This window comes from Vollenhovia emeryi, unplaced genomic scaffold (assembly GCF_000949405.1).
Source record: "Vollenhovia emeryi isolate VEMERY1.0 unplaced genomic scaffold, V.emery_V1.0 DF939121.1, whole genome shotgun sequence".
NCBI lineage: Eukaryota > Metazoa > Arthropoda > Insecta > Hymenoptera > Formicidae > Vollenhovia > Vollenhovia emeryi.
In genome coordinates this window covers 1224714-1239657 of record NW_011967245.1, presented here as the reverse complement: position 1 = coordinate 1239657, position 14944 = coordinate 1224714, and the positions used below count along the sequence as shown (strand labels likewise).

Sequence of the window (14944 nt, the reverse complement as noted above, 5' to 3'; positions counted from 1 at the left end):
AACTGTTACTAACGTATCGAGTTCGTCCAGAGGCGCAGATGTCAGACGTGCACGAGTAGGAAAGAACAAAGTCTTACGTGACTCACATTACTGTTTATCATTTTTCTCTTACAACAAATTCTGGGTAAACTTGTGAGATGCGGTGCAGTAATGTATTTTTTTGAAAAATTTGGTCATTATTACTGAATTTGATAACAGCAACGTTTGGCAGTAATTATAGCAACTAATAATAGAATAAGAATATTCAATTGTTTATATAATAAGAAAATCAATTGTCGCCAGCAGTAATTAACAATGTCAGTGTTTTCTTGACCATATAGCTGGTATTTTTAATAATACGGAAAATTTATTGCGAAAAATATTGCCTCAGCCAGGGTTTCAGCCTAGACTTCCCTACACTCTAGGCTGGCGTCTCAGAGACGTTTGTATTAATAAAAATGCCAAATATGGTCAAGAAAACAACGACGACGTTAATAATTAGAAACATTTTGAAAGAGTAAATTTTGCGTTTGGTCGAGCAACTATATTCTGCAGTGTTTGAACTTTGACCAATTTATATCGCCGTAATAACCTGCGCGTTTAAACTATTTTACCAAAGATCTAGGTGACATTAATCCAGCCTGGATTGCTGTAAACAAGTCTCTTTTTCAGTGCGGAAAAGTCGGTTTTCGACGAGGGAAAATCGTGATATGTGTCGCGCCAGCGCAAATAGAGGCTTGAAAAATTTACGAGAATACTGGAGTTTTGTTTCTTTCTCCAATAATGTCGAGTGTTTATCGATGACCGAGTCAAATTACAGAATTGAGCGCATCCCCGCGCCACTACGCGGTTCTTTTGTTGGCGCGAGGGTAACAATTTCCCGATATTACCACTCGCCGACGTAACGTCGACGGGAACATCCCTCGAGCGACCCGAATCAAATCGGACACTCGGAACGCGCGAGGTCCCGAAATCCGAAAGCGAGCCATCAATGCGAGCGGATTTCTAAGCCTAACGAGACGCGAGTCCCGGGTCCCGGCAGCGGATCCCGCAGTCGACGGAGTTTCCCGGGGCAAAGATAATGGACGGCGGCGAGTCGAGAACATTCGTGAGGCAGGTTTTAATTTTCAAGAGGCCGCCGGGCTGCGGTCCTTCTCACTCTCTCGCCTCTCTCGCTCTTTCTCTCGGGTAGCCTGGCCTCAGCAGACAGCAGCTGTGCACGCCGACCGGGCGTTTCATTCGATTTGGCACGTGCCGCCGTCGCCGTCGCTGTCGCTGCTCCTGTTACTGGCCGCCCGCCGCCGCCGCCTTCGTTGCTCACCGTTACTGCCGCCCGAGCGGCCGGCGGTTTCTGGCAGTCCTCGGCACCTGTTTCACAGCTGATACGCGGCTGCTGCTACTTTTGCTCGCCCGATATACCACAGCCCGAGTGACTGCGCGCCGTCCCGTCCCCGCTTTCTCGCGCTTCCGACGGCTTCTCCCCTGCTCCGGGACACGCTTCCCGGCACGCCGTAGCACTGTGCCGAATTTCCCTCGTCTGTTGATCTATTAATTAACGAGCGTCCAGCCTGCGTCGCTGGTTCGGGCGGGAAGAGCTATATTTAGACGGGAAACAGCTTAAAAGAATAAAAATTAAAAGTTAGATGACGGTTAAAAAATTTAGATGGAACGGTTTAGAAAGAAAATATTTTTACTTCTTAAGAGAATACGGCTCTGAAGAATAAAAATCAATGAGTAAAAGGGGCTAAGAGCCTTGACTAGGTGTTAGTGTCAAAGAGGTAAAAATTTTGTTTATTAAAACGCAAAAATTACAGACGTTTCGGTCTTTCTTCAGACCATCCTCGGTGTATAAATATAAAAGAAAAAGAGTAAAAGGAAATAATTTAATCCGAATAGGGCTTACATTTTACATTTTACATCTTTATGTATTGCGTTGCGAGCAAATTTTAATCATTGACTTTTACATTTAAATTATTTCCTTTTACTCTTTTTCTTTTATATTTATACACTGAGGATGGTCTAAAGAAAGACCGAAACGTCTGCAATTTTTATGTTTTAATAAACAAAATTTTTACCTTTTTGACACTAACACCTAGTCAAGGCTCTTAGCCCCTTTTACTCATTAATTTTTACTTCTTATTGGAACCTTGTCCATCCTTCGTTTAATCTAGAAATTTTGTCTATACGTTAGTAGTCGACTCGGCGCGTTCGGTTTCCGGCGGGGGAAAATCGCGAGATGCGTTCGCGCCAGTGCAAAGGAACGCTTTAAAAATTTGCGGGAATGCCGGGATTTTGTTTCTTTCTCAAATGATGTCAATTGGTTAACGGGCAAGTCAATTTACAGAATTAAATTTAAATATTGCACTGGGCGCACCGTCTCGTCATTACGCGGCCTCTTTGTTGCCGCGAGGATAATCAGTTAAACGCACGTGTAATTACGTTAACATTTCGTTATTCGTAAACAACAATTCGTTACCGCTCTTATCAGTTTTTTTGCTTGTGAAAATAGCGCTCTTATTTCACAATGGATTACGCCGTGAAAAAAATAGATACAGCATTATCGGCCGATCGGTCGCGAAACTATGTTAATTATAATTGCGTTGCGTGCGCAAAAAAAAAATATTGTCGGTAAAACTCGTAGCCGCAATGCAGAGTTATCCCTCGATAAGGATTAGCTAAATTTTTTCCTGACCATGTCTGGCATTTTTAATAATAGAGAAAATTTGTTGCGAAAAATATTCCCTCAGCCAGGGAGCGGAGGTTCGTTTTGTATCCCGCAAAGGTCAATGAACTGTCTATCTATTACCACCAGCCAGAGTTTGAACCTGCGTGACCTTCCTTTCAATCTAGGCGGGCATCTCCACAATTTGACCACCACTAGGAATGTTGAGGCGCCCGCCTAGGTAGAAGGGAAGTCCAGGTTCTAACTTCTTCTTCTCGGCCTTCCTGGCCGAGGTAGTATTTTTCGCAATAAATTTTCTGCATTATTAAAAACTTCTTGCGACGAGGAAGTAAGCTCTCTTCGATATTATTAAAATGGTAGAAAAGAAAGACACTAGGGGCGATGGGGGATTTATTTAGAATTATTCAGCTTATTCGATAGAGGAAGATACGTATCGCCAAGAAGTAACGTGTCTGTTTGGAGATTAACGTCACTTTTGCTGTTCAGTAATGTATAATAAACATTTCGGAAATGAAACGTCTCGTGTAAGATGGCTCTTCATCCAATAATTTAATGTTATCCAAATCAAAAGCGCGACACCACCTCTGCAATATACATATATACATTTAATCTTATGTTTATTAATTTCAGTGTTTTGTCGACTATATCTGGCGTTTTTAATAATACAGAAAATTTATCGCGAAAAATATAACCTCAGTCAGGGCTTGAACGGGAATTCCCTTCTATCTAGGCGGGCGTCTCAGCAATGTAACTGTTGCTCCTGGAATTGAGTCGCCTGCCTAGGGAGAAGGGCATTCCACGTTCAAACCCTGAGGTTATATTTTTCGCGAGAAATTTTCTGTATCATTAAAAATGCCAGATATGGTCAAGAGAGCGTTGAAATTGTTAATTACTGCTGGCGACGTTGAAGAATATTCTTGTTAATTGCTTGTGCTTATTATTCGTCACCTTCTATCCGGTGACGGCTACCGTTGACTAGTGTCTTTCTTTTCTAATATTTTCATTATTAATATCAATTTTGTATAAGTTTTCTTCGACACTCTGCACTCCGTTCTCAAGACACTGTTTTAGGCGCGTTATGCCTAAAATTCGAGACGATGACTTGCTTTAGTACTCATTGTCAGAGAGAAAAAGAGGGAGGGAGTGAGACAGAGAGGGGGGGGAGACCTATGCGTCTGTGTGTGCAGCGTGAGGGCCAGTTCCAGGCTGCACTCCCACGCTCATCGTCCATGAAACACGGGGTGCGAGGTGCAGCTACTACACGCGAGCCTCGCAGGTGTACTTAGAATATGCAGGGTCTGTCCCTACGGCCCTATTAACGACGCCACGGTCGCCACATGGACACGGGAGTTATGGGAAAGCAGGAGGGGCTTCGCGAGTAATTATTTCTACGGGAAAGCGCGCTCAAGACGCTCGGCTCGAATTCTCGGTACCGTTGGGCGACCGGCGTGTGCTGGTTGGCCGTCAAATTTGCGCGTGATCGCACCGAAAACGAAGCTCTCGCTACCGCAGCTAATCGCCACCGATCGTGGTTTGCTGAAAAATGTTGTGTTTCGCTGCCAAACTAAAAATTTCCAGGCCACAGCGAACGATTTGCTGCCGCGCCTAGTACAATAGGCACAGTAGCGGAATATTTAGCTGTCCATATTTTACAAGTGAAATTTAGTACACACCTCGGTTCTGTGATCGTCAAACCATATTGGGTCCCCCGGATCCTTACTAAAATCTTCTGAACCATAAAAACACGAGGGACCAGCGCACTGAAGAGAATATTTTCGTTACCGTAGCTAGTCATAGGTTGCTAAAACTATGTTACTGCCGCAACTGTAAATTTCTAAAGCACAGCAAACAGTTTGCTGCCGCACCTAATACAATAGGCACAGTAGCAAGATATTTAGCTGTCACAACTAACTATTAACTGTCCATACTTTACAACTGTAATTTAGTTTAGCCACCTGCAGCTTTTAGCTACGGTAGCTATAACATTTTTCTTTCCGCGGCACCATTGCTTTAGTGTATAGCATTACAGTTTCGCGCGTAAAGCGACGCGGTTGTAATCTCTTATCGAGCCTTCGGAAGTTCGCGACATAGGCACTGCAGACTCGTGCGTCTCTCCCGTAATTTTCATACAATTTCCATAGCGCTATACGACATCGAGAAGCCGGCAAGGTTTGCGGCTCAATCCCTTCCCGAAAACAGGTGTTATTCCAATTGCCATCTGTTAGGATTGTCGCTACATATTCATTCAAGTTTGATTTTATCTGCGACATATACTTTTTTTGCAAAACTGCAATGCGCGCTGAAAAATTATCTTTAAGGCTGGTTCTCTACCCCCCCCCCACCCGTTTATAATTACGCCCAATTAAAGGCTAAGCGAAATTAACGATACGCGGGCCGGTGCGACACTTGCGCGGCGGGACCCACCTGTGTTTTTTTCCTCTCTCTCCTTCGTTATTAAAACGTAAGTGTGGGAATGTGGGGTGGCGGCGCGTCACATGCGCGGCGATAGAGCGGCCGCTGTTCGTTTCGCCGTGAAAGGTCGGTGGATTATGGTAATTCGTCCAAGTTGTCTATCGCCCGTATTTCATCGCTCGTTTTACGTATTACTGAACAAAAGATCAATTCTAGCGGACGCGTTAGCGTTAATCGCGTCGGCTAAACTGTTTAAACCGTGTAAGTGGCAGGGGGAGGGTGAAGGGGGATACGCAACGGCGGGGCCCAACGATAACAATCCTGGCGAGCCACCTGGCTTCACCTTAACAGATAAAAGGTATTCGCGCGGCGTCACCTGCTTCTTATTGACGCGCCCCGTAAATCCTAGATAAATTGCAGTTAATGGCTCGGCCTCCCCCGTTTCGTCTGCAGCCTCGCGTTTTCTTCGGTAACAGCGATAGCATTGCGAAGCCACAGAGTTTAAATCGAAGACGTATAGCGAGTTCGGTTGCTGGCACCAGTGGCGCATTGAAGTGCACACCAAGGTCTGTTTATGGTCAATTTTTACACTGATAAAAACATATCTTAATCCAAAAACATATTACTTTACTCAAGAAAATTATTCGTTAGGTGGCTCCTAATAGCTTAGTAGTTTAAATTAAAAAATAAACAAATTGAAACGTGCATTTCTTTAATTGAAATATTTATTAAATATCAAACGGTAGATAATTTTAAATTAAAATAAATTTTACTTTAATTCTATAAAACGTTTACTAAGATATAAGTTTTACAGCGAAGAAAATTGGATTTCTTATTTGACAAAAGCAATGATTTCATTTAATAAATAATCTCTATCTCATTCTCTATTCTCCACCTAATTCTGTATCTCATGAAAACTTTACTTGAATGTAGAAAATGTAATGATTTAAATTAATTTACTTAATATAATACACAGATTTACTTGAAACTTGATATTTCTCTTTAAATAGAATAAATATTTACTTTAGTAAAAAAGTAACTTCAAGTAAGTCTATTTGCTTAGTTGAAAAAATTTTTTTGGTCAGTGTACATTTAACCTTGTCCTAAATACATTCTCAAAGAGTATTTAGCAAAGAATTGATCCGTATGGATGCTACACAGATCATTTTACTGGCTAAGAAATATTTCAACGGATATTTAAGACGATCTTTAAGTAGAATTGACTAAGCAAGCCTCAGTGCGCACCAGTGCAGGCAACTGAATTCGGTATTACTTTCGCCGATCCGCGCTTCCGCTCGTTCCAATTTCTTTTGCATTCTTGATAAAGAGTTTGTAACAGCGAATGTTCACCGTAAGGACCGGATCGTTCGCCAAAATGGCGGTCGTATTTAATCGCCGTTACTTTGTGGCTTTACACCTCTGTTCTTCTCGTTATTTTTCAATCGACTTTTATTTAGGACGACGTTAAAATAATCAACTTAAACCGCCAGGTAGCTAAGTTCAAGTAACCGAACATGTCTCTCGAGATAAGATATGCGACTTCACCAACTTCCGCTATCCTTCCTTGTGTGAAAGCCCCACCGTTGATCTTATATATCCAAGAAACAAAAATGCGCGCATTACGAAGCACGAGAGACAGGATTTTCTCAGATTATTTAAATCGAAAGCGATACGTTTAAAATTACGTGAACTACAAGACCTGAAACTATATCGCTTATCTCCATTTATTTATGAATAAGCGTAAAAACCCCAGATTACTCTTGTATTTAAAAAAAAAACAACATGCGCTTTACAAAATACAGAATATTTTAATCGAAAGCGCTGTGTTCCAAGTCACGTGAACCGCAAGACCTGACTACATCGCTTATCTGCATTCATGTATGAGCTATTCATGTATGAATAGGCGTAAAGACCCAGATTACTCTTATGTTTAGAAAAACAATATACGCTTTACAAAATATAGAATATTTTAATCAAAAGCGATTCTAAGTTGTGTCAACTGCAAGACCTGAAAACTATATCGTTTACCTTCATTCGTGTACGAACATGTGTAAAAATCCCAGATTACTCTTCTATAAGAAACAATATGCGCTTTACAAAATATAGAATATTTTAATTAAAGGCGACATGTTCAAATCACCGAGCTTGAGCTGGGACCACATCGCTTTGTCTTGACGCGTGGAAGTTTTATATTTATCGTGTGAGACGTAACATATAATGTAACGTTTGTTCTTGCACGTATGCCAGCCTCTATGTTGCAAATCTACTTTACGTAATTCGTTATTTACGATCGCGGTATAAACAATGCAATAACGAGGAACATTTCGTCTGGAAACGATATTAATTTATAGCTTGTACGAAAAACTAAAAACGAGCAACCAAACCATCCAGTGTGGTGCGTACACTTGGTTCTTTTACAGTCGCAACTGCAGCGATGTGCAAACAAAGTAATAATATATGCCTGTTTTATATTATATGTGAAAAAATATTTAGTCTTTATTCCTTCGACTTTGCGTTTATCACATGAGAGCCTCATGAATTTTATTAATTTGTTAAATTACGCGGACGTAATACGCGCTTCTTAATTTCGTTAGTTATTTGGGCGGGTGGGAGGAGGGCAATAATGAGGATACTTGATTGTACTGTGGTTTAAGACTGACGATTTAAGTCGGCGCGCAATTCTCGTTTCGAATACCGTCACGACATGTGTCATTCGGGAATCAACGTCAGACTGTTCATTGCGATGAATATTACTACATGCCCCGGTGATCGAATTGGTGAGACGCCCGCCTGTAAGTGGGTGGTCTGTGAGTGGGGATGAAAAAAGTGAGAGGGTGGTCCAGGTTCAAAGTCCCTGGCTGAGGTAATTTTCTCGCAACAAATTTCAAACAAGAACTATTTAGACACCAACATCCCGTCACGGCTCTTTAGTCTTTGATCCTTTGAAAAAGTATCATTTTTATTTAGCTTGCGCCAGATTAAACTGAATCAAATCCCCCATGTTTCAATAAAAAATAATTTTCTCGGACGTTCGCGAGGGAAAAAGAAACCAAAGCCTCCTGGCCAACTTGAGAACTGTTCGACTACGTATGTTTCCAGCGATTTGCGTTAAAGGAAGGATCTAAATGTCGTAGAACTTGAAGCTCAAGCGTCGCGCTGTGCCTCGCGGGGGTCTTCTCATCTCGAGGGTGACGCGAGCCACGACTCGCTAATTCGACAAGCGCGATCCCGGGCGACGGCGATTCGAACGCCGCTCGAGCGCGCGGAGCCTTCGGCTTCAGCCTCCCGCGAATACCCGGGCTCTCTCTCTCTCTCTCACACACACACGATCGTAGAGCGGAAGTCGAGAATAGGCGGAGTTGGTTCGGACCAATCGTCGAGATACGCGCCGCCCACGTGTCAGCGGCGGTCCTCCCTGCGGAGTGCCGGAGTGCCGCGACGAGAGATACGCGGCGTCGTCTCTCCTGATCCGCGGGCGCCGCGACGCCTCTGTGACGATTTCGACAGGAGTAACGAAAGGAGAGAGAAATATAAAGGGGCTTGTTACAATTAAACGAGAGACTTCGAAGAGGGACGCCGGGAAAATGAAATACAGTCCAAAATCAACTGATAAGATATCATTCGCTTCGAGAGAGAGAAACGCGATAATAGAAAACATTAAATCTTTAACAATTGATAGCAGTTTGGTGACGCCAGTCAAGAAATTAAGAATTTAAATAAGTGTGAAAACGACCCCGTACTGGCAATTCTTTATTATAATAAAATACGACGTTTCGGCCAGTAATACTGGTCCTCTTCAGGTAACAAACTTACAAGAGTGCCTACAAATGTCTGAAGAGCAAACGAATATGAGCTTATTTAAATTAAATCTTTAAGCAGAGCTTTTTGAAATCTCAGTCTAAGGACCGACGGGGATGCAATTGTAACCGTACGCGTTACAATGTTGACGACGTTAATTTGTAACTCTTCAGGGTAGCGATCGTGTAACTTTCCCCCCAGAGTGGAAACATGAAGAATGACAGGTTTCACGCGAATATAATAATTTCATCGGTTGAAATCCTTGAGCTCACGTGAAAGTTTTCACGTGGAAAGTTACATAATCACTACCCAGGATCGTGATAGACGGACAAAGTAGCTAATTGTCTAGCTTCTTATATATTTTTTACACAGCAGGCGGCACATATATCGATACGTTCATTGTCTTGTTCTCGTTCTAATAGAAGTAAACGAACCGAATTTTACATGTTTAGCCTTTAGCCTTCCGGTATCAAGACATTGTAATGCAACCCGAGTTGTTCCTTTCAATTTGCAGGCGGCTACAATCACCTCCGCAGTCCCGTGTGCCAAGACGAGAGTCAAAGAGACGAAACGTCGCCACCACCCCACAGCCATAGCACCCAACCACCGACCTCTCACTCTAGTACCCCTAACAGTAATAACAACAATAACAACAATAATAATGCCAACAACGCGTACATTCATCTACGGAATATAAATCAGCTCAAAACGGAATGTAAGTATCTCACGATCCAGTATTGTGCCCTAGCTTTTCTAAATTTCTGTAGAATGTATCTAGTAATTTTTATTCGCGAAACACGTTTACAAGTCTCTTTCTCATTTAATAAGTAGGTAACATAATCGCGAGGTTGTTTTTTTGTTTATTGATATTTTTTACGTCTATTATCTTCGTTCAGTCTTACATCGATACGTACAAAGTTGTAATATTTGCTGTTAATTCTTATTGGATATCGTGCAGTCTCAATCGTTATTTTACCCTATTTTTATCGAGCAAAAGTGGACGATCGCAGAAGTTTAATTTACAAAAATATTAAAAAAAATTACAGCGAACTACAGCAATCATCACATAGCTGAGCATCTTCAGGGCGGTGGGGGTGGCCTGGGCAGCGGGGGTGAACTCCCGGGTGCAGCGAACAACGAGAGCGACTTGAGAGTCAACGCGACCGCCACGGAGAGTTACATGACGCCGGCGCATTATTCGGGATACGACGAGGCGTCCGAGTACCACGGCTTGTCGCAAGACCACCAGGCGCCGCATCCGTACAACTTGGACAGCTCGTCGGACTTCTACGGCGCCAGCGGGATCCACATCGAGCCCAAGTATCAGCCGTCACCCTTCAAGAACTATCCACGAGGTTTGTAGCCGGCAATTGGGAAATTACATAGAACGAAAATTTTCTAATAGCTACAGCCTATACATATCCATTCATGTATCTATCTATACTTTTAACATTATACAAATCCAATATTAAAATACACATTTGTCTGTTATATTAAAATTAAAATGTATCTATTTTAATACTATATTCGTAGACTTCTGTTACTAGATTGCTTTCAGCTGAAAAGTGAGGCAAGAGTTCTGCCACATCTTGTTAGGTAAACAAAGTATGTGCATCGGCGTGGCTACAGTGTATCCGATGTACACATTCACCTCATTTACCTAACAAGACAATGGCGGAGCTCTTGTCTCACTTTTCAGCTGGTAACAGCCTAGTAGTACATAGAAGTCTGTGGCTACATTATTATTATATTAATTTAATACTGTATTATAATGATCTATTTTAATAGATACAATATAGCACGTTGGAGCCCAGTTAATATCAATGTGACATTTCATTTTTTCTTCACAGGACGCTATCACGAGGGTTACAGCGAGAGCGGCGGATACGGGCAGTACGATGCAACGTCGTTCAACGTCCAAACGGTTCCCGGAAGCGGGAGCGGTGCTGGAGGCGGCGGCGTCGGCAGTGACCAATGGGGTGTCGGGCTTGGGGATCATCTGCCTCATCATCCCGCGTTTCTTGCGGGTCTCGGACCACGAGACTCCTCGAATCCTCATCATCCCACATCTATCGCCAATAATGCGGACCAAAAGCCATTGCTGCAGAGCTCAATGCTCACCGGTTATCCAGGTAAATCCACGATTTGATATTATAAGTCGCCAATATATTCTTCCTCGTAAAGTCTTTTTATCCGATTTGTTTGTTAACGACGAAAGGGAGAGTTTGCATGTTTTTATCAGCGAAATAAATATTTATTTTGTGAATTATTGATAAGCACACGGAGAAACAATTAAAAATGAAATAACATCTTTTAAAGCTACAGTAAATATTTTGCTATTTTACTGTTTAATGTATATTTTAAGTCTTAATTAAATATTTTTTTCAGGTGGCGGTCCACCGTGCTTCACCGGATCAGGTCCCATTCAACTGTGGCAATTTCTGCTGGAGCTATTAACTGACAAAGCGTGTCAGGGTTTTATCTCGTGGACCGGCGACGGCTGGGAATTCAAACTGACCGATCCGGACGAGGTTGCACGCCGTTGGGGTATTCGCAAGAATAAACCCAAAATGAATTACGAAAAGCTGAGCCGAGGCTTACGCTACTATTATGACAAGAACATCATACACAAAACTGCTGGCAAGCGATATGTATATCGCTTTGTATGCGACTTACAAACTCTACTAGGGTAAGTGTGAGTGTATATAAAATTGCAGTCGTTAAAAGGTTTTAAATAAACCTCACATTTTATATCGTTGCAAATTTGAAATAATATTTAATGCAAATATTGTAGAAGATAATAATATTAATTATCGTTCTTCCACCTTTGCAGGTACAGTCCTGATGAGATACACGCAATGGTAGACTTGAAGCCCGAGAAGAAGGAAGAAGACTGAGTTTTTTTGTTATTGAACATGTGCTTTAGGACTGTATCACACAGGTGAAATGTAATAATACAAATTCCTTGCACCGAGCATGCAAGAATGGAGAAAAATGGAAGGACAAAGTACCCATACGATGAAATCGCTATGAAATAACTATATTCAGATGCAGAAGACTGTGATAGTCCGTCTTCTTTATTCAGATATAAACAAAAATCGAATCGGTCGTATGTACCAAAGACAGGGTCTGCATACCATTGGTGCCTAAAGTTGAATAAATCGCGAATTTGTTTCTAAGTGATTGATTTATCACAGCAGATTTTAGAAGATATTTATAGGAATAACTCGTCAATTTATACATATATATATATAAATATATTTTTAATGTTACATGATTTTTCAACGCTATAAATACTAGCGTCAAGATACTTGGTGATGCCGCTAAATTATTTATGTCTCATCATTTTAATATGCGTGTTATATCTCGTTGATAGATGACTTGATATGTGATTGTTATTACAATAATTTTACAGTAAAACTCATTACACAATATGCTATATAGCGAGCTTCTCAATTCGATACGTTCATGCTTTTTTTCTATATGTATAGATTTTAATTTAGAAATTAAATTTAAACTATATACTCTCTTCTTCCAAGCTCGCTTCTCTAAAAAAGAAACACATATTTTATATTATTTCTTTATTATTGAATATATCTAGTATGTGCTCGCGATATATTAAATATATTTAATATGTCCAATCGTAATAAGAACTCTCTGTTATTGATGTAATCCAAGGAAAAAAGCGCAATTGAAAAAAGTGTCGCTGATGAAAAGAGTATGCTGTTAATTAATATAATTTTTCATAAAAATAGTGTTTATTGATAAACTTTTTTTCACTAAGTTATTCTTATTAAGAGATTGTACATTCACATATTTGAACACAACGCAAGTAATTTATCTGATGAGGAAAAGGAAAGTGGTACGTGCAACCAGTGTTCCATAATAACACTGGCCTACAACAAAAATGCCTCGAAAATAAAATCAGTCAATTATTACTAATTTCGGGTCGCTGAATCCGATATGTTAGTGAAAATTACTTATTAGTTCGAAGCTGATTCGATATAAAGGATTGAAATCCCCCCAAAAAACCGCTTTTTTAGTTTACTAACTTTACAATTACTGTACTTTATCAAAAAAATTTTATATTCTTGTAAATAATTTGTATTATATTTGCAGAGGTTTTGTGTTAACTTGTCTGTCAAAAGTTAAATTATCTCATATTATATGCACAATATTAAATGCACATGTTTGCAAACTATTTGCACATAATAGTTGGTATTTTTTTTTGATCAAGTAGAAAATACCTAGCATCCTTTTGAGACGTTTTTCAACTATTTATCATGTTTCATTGTAAAGTAACGGTCGACAAAGAAAGCGGTTTTTGGAGACTCCAACTGTATCATTAGAACTTAATAAAAGATATTCCAGTTCATTGACCCCAAATTAATAGAGATAGACTGATTTCGTTTCCGAGGGATAAAATGAGTTCGATTTTGTGGGCCAGTGAAATTAATATATACAGAAAATTAAATCTATTTATATTTTCTTTTAAAATTTTCCTACATATTACTAAAAGGATGTATTGTAGCGAATTCTGTACAATAAATTACGGTTGACATGACTAAAGTATATGTATAGTTCTTATTTTAAGATACGTCCAACAATGTGGTAATTTATTTGACTTAAATTGATTTCTTTCTTTATTCATGGAACACTGGGTAATGCAATTTCATCATTATCAAATTCACAGCGATGTATATGTATAATGATATATATATTGCTAAAATTATATATATATGTAACTATTTTACCTAATTTGCGTAAATGATTAACGGTTTTTATCAATGGAAATGTTATATTTATAAATGACGCGCAGACATTAATAGCACAAAAAATTGACGAATTGAAATACGAGCAATACATTTCATATTTGCCATGTGTCTTATACCTAATATGTATACATATATATACATATATACACATATATAAAATTGGGAAATGTACATACAATTTGAAGTAGGAACCGCTGTCCGGTCCTACGACTGTTTATATTAGCGACTTTTCCAAAATTATCTAAGTAATCGCGTTAAATATAAATCAAACTTATGTTAAAAAATGTTTAAAATAATTTATTACTTAAAAAGCAACTGTATTGGTACAGACATGGAAAAATGTCAGCAATTGGTACCTAATTCATTCAATTGTACATTATAAATTGGTTTTATTTGACAACCGTATTTTGCTGGCACCCAATTCCGTCGTGAAACGGGTCTCACCTGTATTTGCTATTATATGTATGTATACATAGATACATGTACAACTATTTTTATATCCGCTGTGTTTGTTAAGTTTCCGTGTACCAAAATAATTTAACCTACAAGATAATAAGAAAAACGCACCGTAGTGTCTTCTGTTTAGGCATAATTAACAGTATACTAATTTCAAAGATCGTTCGCGAGTTTATTAGTTAATGCGGATTGTTATAAGGAAAGATACGAAATCGGTAGTGACTTTGTCGAGGTCTCCCGTTGAAGCTACCGGGGGACACCCTTCTAGCGCGAATAATCATTACGATTAAAGTTTCTCCTAGTTGTGTCGTCTCGCCCGAATGTTAAATAAATTATATTAAATACTCTTAGAGAGCACCCCCGAACGCGCGGGGCGGAGAAACCGTGTAAAGCTACTCGAATGTTAATATTAAGTTATCGCGGTCTTGGCACTTGTTATTAAAGAGGAAAAAAAAGAGAGAATGAGAGAGCCATACTTCTTTTCCAGGATTATACATAGCATTTTGAAAGAGATACGAATGCAGGAACTTTTTAGTAGATGCAATAAGAAAAAAAAAGAATAAAGAGATTTTTATAAATACATCCGCGATTGGCTGTCGCTTATACCCTTTCCCTTCTCCCTCTCCTCATATGGTTCTTTACGATGGACTGGAATCGCGAGATCAGCTTCAATTGTAATATTGAAATGGAATAAAGGGTAATGTAACGCCGATGTAAGAAAGTAACTGCAAAGTAAGGATTCGTTACTTTTTGAGTAACTGTAACTAGTTACATTATTAGCGAAAAAACTCTAACTGTAACCAGATATTTTTCTAAAGTAACTTTCCAACTCTGCATTTTG

General features: G+C 39.8%; 1 protein-coding gene across 4 annotated transcripts in view; it reads left to right on the top strand.

Moving 5' to 3' along the window:
• The window catches only part of LOC105570183 (ETS-like protein pointed), a 137373-nt gene extending 122691 nt beyond the window's left edge, over window positions 1-14682 (top strand). For all 4 annotated transcript variants that reach the window (XM_012027190.1, XM_012027189.1, XM_012027192.1 and 1 more), the window contains 5 exons: window positions 9387-9587; window positions 9919-10227; window positions 10723-11004; window positions 11261-11561; window positions 11706-14682. In XM_012027190.1, coding sequence (XP_011882580.1) covers window positions 9387-9587; window positions 9919-10227; window positions 10723-11004; window positions 11261-11561; window positions 11706-11769 — 1157 coding nt within the window. In that variant the 3' untranslated portion in view covers window positions 11770-14682. The remainder of the gene's footprint in view (window positions 1-9386; window positions 9588-9918; window positions 10228-10722; window positions 11005-11260; window positions 11562-11705) is intronic.
• Window positions 14683-14944: the final 262 nt, after the last annotated feature.